Below are 9,438 nucleotides of genomic sequence, written 5' to 3'. Positions count from 1 at the left end.
AGTTTTTCTCTAACCCAGAGCTCGGACCCTCTACCTCTTTCCCAAGTAAAACGGTTACCATTCAGAATCAGTTCGCTCAGACCACACTCCTCAATTGTTTTGGCAAACTTCTGCATTAAGGGGTTAGGGTATACCGCTCCACCCACCTTTTCATCAGAATTCAGAATACAATTAAAATCTCCAATCACTACCCAGGGGACAGAATCATCCCTGGCTAATCTTCTCAGTAATTCCCACGACTCGCCATGCCTGCTACGATCAGCAAACCCATAGAAGCCCACCAATCTCCAATCCCCCTGAGAAGAATTAGTGATAATTGCCTCAATATGATGATCAGAAAAGCTTTTGATCACCACCTGAGTCCCTGCTTTCCACAACAAAGCTAACCCTCCACTACGGCCTCTTCTACTGACAGGGAATGCTCCCTCAAACTTTAACTGTTGTTTTAGCAAACTTACTCTCTGATCCTCTACTAGTGTTTCCATCAAAAATACAATGTTAGGGCATTGGGACGAAACAAGCTCCTTTAAGGAGCGAACTGCCCGGTGGTTTCCCAGGCCACGACAGTTCCAGCTTAAGCAACTCATTCCCCCCGGCGGCCCTGTTCTTTAGGGCTCGCCGAACCAATATCTGTGGAACTCCCCTTATCCTTTCCAAGAACAGAGACTTCCCCCTCCTGCATATCCTCTCCCTCCCCCTCCCTTCCCTTCCCCTTATCCTCCCTTCTTCTCTTTCTAATATCATTTATTTCCATCTCAGTGTCTTCCCCCTTATCTCCCTCCTCCTCACCCCCTTTCTCCTTACCCTCATCATTCGCTAGAGGCTTAATGAAAGGCCCTGTGAATGGACAGATCATAATTTCTCTCTCCCCATCTCTTACTTGCTTGGTCGTCCCCCTCACTCCCTTCCCTCCCCCTGTGTTAGTTATATCCCTCAAAGCTCCCGGTCCCCCTCCCCTTCCACTTCCCAAACCCCTCATCCCCCCTACCACACTTCTATCTATTAGCCATTTTGCCCCACTGTTATCTCCCCCTCTTCTTACTGGGGCTTTAAGCCATTCCCCCCACTCTCTCTGGATCTCACCCCCCTGCATATTGAAAACTCTCTCACAGAAACGTAACACAGATATTTTGTTTCTTATTCTGTTTCACTATTTTTTTTAAATCCAGATTTCACATTTTTTACGATCTAATAATAGAATTAAATATTAATATTTTTAATTACGATAAAATATTTAGATTTTTTATCCAATTCGTATAAAATACAGTATAAATTTTAATTTTTATCACGTCTATCATGTGTTTGTGATCTGTTACTAATGCAGGATAAAATGACGCATCAATCAATAACAATATTAGTGACTGGAAAGACAATTTGACGAATTATTTCTCATATTGATTAAACTTACTAATGTTATAAAATTGTTATTGGCTGTCAAAATTAAAAGTAAAATTGCACCATTTTGAACATTACAACTAAAAAATGCTTCTGACTATCAATGTTACAAATATGTTTACACTTTATCAGTACAAATTGAACTTTATGTTCAATTTTAGAACGTTTATTAGTTGATATAATTTCAAACATAATTGATAAAACAAAATTATATTTCTTTTCATTAGCAGAGTAAATACGTGCAGTTTTTATTGACCGGTCTGAAACGATTATCGTAACATTTAGATTTAAGATTAGTCCTATATTATAAGTGGAGATACTAAATCTGTTATCCCTAGGAAGAAATTAGCACGAGATATCTTTATATAAAAAGAGATAAGTTGAAACAGTCTTGATCACACGTATTTTAATGAGCATGTAGAATTTGTTCATTCACCGTTAGATCTGTGCTTATTAGAAGCATAAGGTGAAGATTCAAAGCATCCTATCTATCTCTAACGATAAGTGAGCAAATTCACTTGTTTATTAAGATGCATATGAAAATTCTCGTAAGTTGAAGATGATCGGTTTGGCCAATGGGTGTTATTGCAATATCTATGGACTTGGTTACCCAGAGGTTCAGAAGGTGTAGGAAGGCAATAATTACAAACATTTATGGAGGAAAAAGGAAAAAGAATAATCATACACTACTAAAATTTAATATATTCATCTTTTTTTTCTTTCTTTTTCTATACAATAATAGCTTCATAGAAAAAGCTGTCAAGGCCTAATTAAACAATCACTATTTAACCAATTAAATCACTTAAAAGAAGCTCCTCTTGAAACTTTCTTAGAAATTGCAGGCTTAGGACTATATAAAACTAAAGCAGCAAAGCTCTTACATGATTTCATTTTGGATCTATATTTAATATTATTCACCTTCTTTGCCAGATCTTCTACACTTTTTACACTCGCCATAGATGTATAAGATTGAGATTTCCCTTGATAAAACTTTGAAAGACCTCTCCTGCAAATAATTATAATTAATTCAATAATCAATTCTCTTAATTACAATATTTAATATGTAATTAGATTAATTAATTAATACTTACTTGATAGGAAGTTGGGCCATGATATCTGATAATTCAAATAAAGGTCCACTACTGTTTGAATTTGATATATTTAAATTTGAAGAAGATGAAGATGATGATGATGATGATGATGAAGAAGATGCATCTTCTGTTAAATCTGCTGAAGAAGATGAAGAGGAAGAAAAGGCAGAATCTGATGAATCATCTTGGAGATCACTGTTGTTAGGGTTTATGTTGTGGAAAAGAATTTGATTTGGTTCTTGATTAGCCATTAGAGAGAAAGAGAAGGATTTTCTAAATATGTTGTTTTTTGGGAGGAAGCATATATGTAGAAATTATAGAGATTGTTATTTATTTATAATAGTTGGTGATACAAAAACGTAAAGATTATCAAAATGGTACAAACAATTATATGCTAAAATTCATTTTTAGCCCTCCCATTGTTCTGATTTTTGTAAATTGGGTAGATAGTATCTTTGAGGTTCTTTGATCTTTTATTTTTTAGTTTTAAGATAATTTATTTTTGGTTTTATTAAACTCCTTCTTACCAAATTAGTTAGTTGTGAATACATAATTCAATTAAATTCATTTTATTTGTATTTGAAATTATATTTTTTACAGTTTACACGTCAAAAACTGCTTTCAAATTGTGAAAAATATGAATGTTGAATGCATATGAAATAAATAACGTTATGTTTATGTTCAAAGTTGATTTTTTTGATCATCAAATGCTTAGTGATAAAAAAATTAAAAATTCAAAGACTTAATACATTTAAATAAAAAATTAAGAACTTAATAACCCAAAAAATAAAAAGTTAGGAGTATCATGATATTTTTTTGCCTATGAATTGAACTTGTGATCTTTTATTTTAACAAATTGAGTTTTCAACTTTTTTTCTATCACATTAATTCTCTAAATCTTATTACATATAGTAAAAAACATTCAATTGAATTAGAGATAAAGTTTCATAATTTTTATATTAATTTCTGACACATAAATGCGTTTTGGATTTGCAATGTGTATAAACACAGCTTCATCTTATTATATGTTTTTAATTTCACAAATTAATAAAATTGTTAGGATTCGAATCTCCAACCGTTTGGCTAATAGACCATATTAATCTCTAACATAAAGAACTAACTAATTTGATAATAGAGACTTACATGATTAAAAAAATAAATGATTCTGTCAAAGAGTTAAATTTATCAAAACATAAAGGACCTCGTAGTATTTTTTGCCTTCAACTCTTTATCTGAAACAAAAAATATAAATAAAAAAGTGATAGTGATTTGTCATCACCATGATCTATAAACTAATGGTGTAAATTAATAAAAACAGTACAAGGAAGTGGATAAGGTTTAAGAAAATGAAGAGATCCCATCAAAATGGTGAGTCAGCATCTTTTTTTGGTATGGAGAAACTTAGGTCACTGTCTTAAGGCAACTTTGCCCCATAAAGCAACGGCAATTTTTATGTTTTCGACTTTCGAGTTTTCCTGCCATTTATATCCACATTTCTCAACAAAATATTCTTTACACCTAGCTATAACCTTAATCACCCCTATATTTAATTAAAGTTTTTTTAAGAGAAAATAAATATGGAAAAATTACAAAATTAGATCAAATACGAGACTTATTTATCTATTTAACTTATTTATTCAATCTACTACATATCTAAACTATTTTTACGTGACTTCCCCAAAATACCTTTAATATATATATAACATTTAGAAATTTTTTAGTCTTTCTTCTTTCCCCCTCCCGTCTGACTTCACAGATTTCACAATATGCGACGTCTGCGAAGATAATGTTTGGTTCAGTAGATGATTTTAATTCGCAGATTTCGCAATAGCCTGTAAGATTTCGCATATTCGAACTCTACGAAGTGGTATATGACAAAAAAGACATAACAATAAGGGATTCTAACATTAAAATCACAACATTATCAAAATTTACAACAAGATTGCAATAATAACAACATTAAAATCATAACATTATCAAAATTTATAATAAGATTGCCACAATAACAACATTAAAATCATTTCAAAGTCAACGTGACCAATCTTGATGGGAATTTCTCCCTATATCAGAAGAGAATCCAAGAAAAATTTCTCCTCTACATCCCAGTACACCGCCTTCTTGAAAGGGATGTTACGTATTCAACCACCTTCAGAAAAATTTAATCGTATTAGGAAGAAAAGGGACGATTTAGTTTCGCGAAAAGAGGATTTCGTGAAGTCTGCGAAGAAAAATGTGCAAGATAGAGGACGCTGTTACTTTGTGAAATTTCGCGAAGTCTGCAAGGAGAAATGTGACGATTTTACTTCGCTAAAACAGATTACGCGAAGTCTGCGAAGGTAAAAATCATGAACATTTCTCTTCGCAGACTTCGCGTAATCCGTTTTCGCGAAGTAAAATCGTCCGTTTCAGGCTCTTTCTCCTCGCAGAACTTCGCGAAACTAGATTACGCGAAGTGATTTTCTGGAAAAAAAAACGAAGAGAAAACAGTAGATACTTACATTTTTCCGCCTTTTACCATTAAAATCGGCAATAACCATATGATAAACGCAGAAAAACGATGAAAATAACGTAGAATAACGATTTTTTTGATCCGCGCAAGAAGAAAGAAACCAAGAGACGAGCAGAAACAGAAAGATGAAGAACTATAACTTAATTTTCTAGCAATAGGAAGATGAAGAATCAAGAGAGGAAGAAGAGAAAGACAGTGTGATGAAGAGAAATGGTGCAGATTTCACAATATAAAGGAAGATAGGAAGATCAAAGGTCTGGGAATCTCTTGAGGAAGAGAAATTGTCGTGCGCCAAGGAAGAGAAAGGGGAAGGGGGAAGATGAAAGGTTGTAGTATTTTGAGAAAGTCACACAAAAATAGTCTAGATATGTAGTAGGTTGAGTAAATGGGTTAAATATACAAATGGGTCTCCCATTTGACCCAATTTTGCAATTTTCCCAATAAATATTAAACACACACATCTTTACCCAAAGAATTTTTTAAAAAAACCACAAAAAAAAAATTAAAACGTCTCTAAACAAGCCGAACAATTCTAAAGAAGTTTCTTGACGTTTTGAATTACTCCACCATACTCTATAAGATCCTTGTGGTTCGAGCACCAACTATTCACCACTCTCTTTTTTGTCAACTTCAAAATTGATATTGAAAAAATCCAAGCAATATCGTCTCATAACGCCAACGCTTCAGCCAGCTTGGACGATATCAAGTCATTCGAGACTGAGCTATAACGAACTAGAAACAGGCCCTTGTGGTTACGTAGAACAACATTCATACCAAAACGAGGGGCACGCTTCTACTGGTTTTCTCCAGAAATTCTGCCTCTGCTCATTATTATGATCCTGGTTAGCCCAGATTCAACATTGGTCCTCTGCCTTTAGTGCCAATCATGTAAAAACCGCATTGAACTTCTTACGTCGTCGTTGGAATTTCGACACGACTTCGACCAAAGTTGAGCATCCCTTTATGCCTAGACCAAAGAACCACTATCGAAATACATACACATTTCAGATTCACTGCACAGATCAAGGAACTAATCTTCGACTTGCTCTCATTCCTCTCCATGAGCTGGTAACTGAACGATTTCCCAAATATTGCTTCGATTACAAACCGCCCTAAAAAAGATGCTAGTGGCGTTCAACGTCATTCATACAAAGAAGGCACTCAATCGGAACACTAACATGCTTCCTAATGAGGCAAAATCGAGTAGGCAACGTCTTAGTAGAAATCTCTAAAGGAAAAACTTCAGTTTATGAGGAAGGACTAAGCTCAATAGATTTATCCATCCTTTTCGGATTTGCACCATGTTACGAGCATACTCAATAATCTGGTACCCATCTTTTGATGAGTACAACCCGTCCTTTGAGAAATGTCAAATAAGACAATCATCCTTATCCGAGAAAGGTACCACCATATTGCAAATGATATTCGCCTCTGAACGATTGAATCAGCTCTCGATTCTGCCTGATTCCATAGTCTCGTACTAAGGATAAAAAGGAAACTCACAGAATCATTACAATTCATTTTAGTACTACATAATGTAACCATCTGATTATTATCATTATCAAGCCACATATCCTTCTAAAACAAAAACCTTATCTCCCATCCTAATTTTCCATTGTAAAACTTGATTCAAAACCTCAATAGAACTCCACACACACCTTCAAACCATACTAGGTTATTGCTTAATTTGGAAGAAAGAAAAGACTTATTAGGATAGTATTTAGCTTTGAACAAACGAGTCACCAAGATGTGTGGATTATTAATAAACTTCCATTCTTGCTTACCCAATAACGAAAGATTAAAATCCTGAAGATCTCGAAACCCCAACACCAATTTGTCTTTATTGGTACACAACTTCATCCAATCAAATTATTCCTCTTTCCATCTCCCTTCGTACCCCACCAAAAAGAATTCATCATCTTCTGTAGATCACCGCACAAAGATTTGGAAAGAAGAAAATTACTCATACAAAAAGTAGGCAGAGCCCAAGCCACTGATTTAAGTAGAATATATTTCCCTGCTATTGAGAGAAAATGAAAACTCTGACTACCAAAATGCCTATTGAGCATGTCTTTCAGAAAACTGAAGATCGCACATTTAGATCTACCAATAACGGATGGTACACCTAAAAATCTCCTAGTACCAAGAGGTGAAGCAACATTCAAAATAGAGCAAATATTATTAGAAACGTCCTCATTCACATTCAAACTCAAAAAGATGCAAGAATTGGCCAAATTCACTGATTTCCCAAAACCCAACTCATATGCTAAGAGAATCTCAGTGATTTTATTACTTTCCTCAGTTGTAGTCATGGAAAAAAGGAAACTATCGCCAACGAAAAAAGATGGGACACACTAGGGGCAACACGAAAAATGCAACAAACGTACAGAGAGTCATCCACCTATACACTGATGACCAACTTAGTCAACACTTATGCATAAAGGATAAAGACATATGGGGAAAGTAGATCTCCTTGTCTAAGACCTCTTCAAAGAGAGATAAGCCCAACAGAATCTCTATTCAGGGCCATAGAGTAAGAGATTATCGTGACGCAAAGCAATATCTAGTCAACTCATTTAGAATTGAAGCACATGCGCAACATCACAACTTCTAAAAAGCCTCAATCAATCTTATCATAAGCTTTATTGATATCTATTTGTAGTGCCACATCTCCCTTATCATCATATCCATCCTGTACATATAATCAAAGACTTGAAAGCAATCTGAACACTATCAATCAGAGAAAGATCCAATAGAAAAGATAACTGGCTCTTAGAGATAATATTAGGGAGCATTCATTTCAACCGATTCATAAGAACTTTCATTATGAGTTTATAGAGAACATTACCAAGAGATATATGTCAAAGATCTAATATACGCTCTGGTCTTTCCATCTTAGGAATGAGAATAATGATAACATCATTTAGATTCGTAGAAAATTTATTTCTCTCCAACCAACAACCAACACAAGCTTGGAAAATCTACATGCCTGTAATATGCCAAAAATGTTGAAAGGAACTCAGGTTCAGTCCATCTGGACCCAAGACTTATTTGGGTGCATTTGAAAAATAATAGTTTTAAATTCATCATAAAGAAAGGGGCAACTAGCATATTGTTCATGTCATCCGTAACCATACAACTCAGCACATCAATAATACTATAAGAGGTAACTTGGGTTATTAAAATAATTTCTAGCAAACATTCACATACCACTACATTCATGATACAAACTCCTATCATCATTAATAAGGTGCTCAATATTATTTTTTCTTTTCCTAGAGTTAACACATGCATGAAAAAAATTAGAATTTATGTCACCCTCTTTCAGCCAAAAATTCTTGGCTCTCTGGCGCCAATAAATATCCTCATGCTCCAAAAAATGGTTAAGTTGGCAATGGGCAACAATAAAACTCTTAACATCTTCATTATCCTACTTATCTTTTTAATCGATCTAAAACATACTTACAACACAAAATTCTACTGGTGAATCTCGATTTGAACCTGCGGCCCCACCTTTCCATCGATGAACTGCACGACCGGCTCTCTACAACAAGATCAGTAAACCCTTGCTCTGGTAACCATACCTACTTGAACCGAAAATGATAAGCCCTAGTGCGAGTAGGCCTAACTTTCGAACTCCAATAATAGTGGGGAGTGATCATAGTAAGAATTAGTGAGATTTGATAGCCTGTAATTAAAATATCGAATACACTAATTAGCTGACCCTAGTCCACGATCAAACTTCTCTCTGATCCATTGGTCGGAGCCCTTCCCTCTATCCCACGTGAAAGGACTTTCTCTCATGGTCGTGACGAAATAAAGAGTAAATTGATTCAACAAAATCAGCAATGAGGTACTGAGGTATATAGGTCCACCTCTCTTCTCTTTCTGATCAAGAATACAGTTAAAATCTCCAATAACCGTATGTAAGTAACTTAAAGCATATAATGAACCATTATCAATAAATATAGAGTGTCATTTTGAGGTGTCAGATAAAAAAAAAATCATGCACAACAGTTTCTAAAACACCACTCAATTTTACCTCAAGTTGTGACACTGCTGTAATCCTTGAACAACGAAAAGGAAAGAGCAACTCGATTTAATTCAATCAAACTAAGATTTCTAGGTGAAAATGTGTTTAAAATGGGCCTAAATTAATTGATTAAGCTTACTTAATCTGAAATTAAAACTAAATTCAAGAACAATGGACTAAGAAATGTAACCAAAAACTCTAAATCAATTACTAATTTTCTCCATAAAAAAAACTTAAACTTAAACAAAATCACTTAATTTCTTTAATCCCGCTTAATTAACTCCATTTATAAGGTTAATAGGAGGCAAACAGATGAGAGTTGGAGTGAAATTAATTAATATCTATTACCTATCAGAAATAGCAATAGCAATAGCAATAGTAAACAACAAACAACAATAGAACCAAATAGC

General features: G+C 34.4%; 1 protein-coding gene across 1 annotated transcript; it reads right to left on the bottom strand.

The window, feature by feature from the left end:
- Window positions 1-2,054: 2,054 nt before the first annotated feature.
- LOC136203359 (protein OXIDATIVE STRESS 3) lies at window positions 2,055-2,794 on the bottom strand. The gene is made up of 2 exons (XM_065994483.1): window positions 2,487-2,794; window positions 2,055-2,401 (listed from the first exon to the last, which is right to left on the bottom strand). The coding sequence occupies exons 1-2, from the start codon at window positions 2,735-2,737 to the stop codon at window positions 2,194-2,196; spliced, it is 459 nt and encodes a 152-aa protein (XP_065850555.1). The 5' UTR covers window positions 2,738-2,794; the 3' UTR covers window positions 2,055-2,193.
- Between the last annotated feature and the right edge of the window lie 6,644 nt (window positions 2,795-9,438).

Source organism: Euphorbia lathyris, chromosome 8, assembly GCF_963576675.1.
Source record: "Euphorbia lathyris chromosome 8, ddEupLath1.1, whole genome shotgun sequence".
Lineage (NCBI taxonomy): Eukaryota > Viridiplantae > Streptophyta > Magnoliopsida > Malpighiales > Euphorbiaceae > Euphorbia > Euphorbia lathyris.
This window is presented reverse-complemented; position numbering and strand designations above follow the sequence as displayed.

Bases quoted from the DNA above. Each gene is read 5' to 3' on its own strand.
- LOC136203359 (XM_065994483.1), bottom strand. From the start codon at position 2,737: ATGGCTAATCAAGAACCAAATCAAATTCTTTTCCACAACATAAACCCT. The intron at 2,402-2,486 runs GTAAGTATTAAT...AATTATTTGCAG, and splicing joins ATGGCCCAACTTCCTATCAA to GAGAGGTCTTTCAAAGTTTT.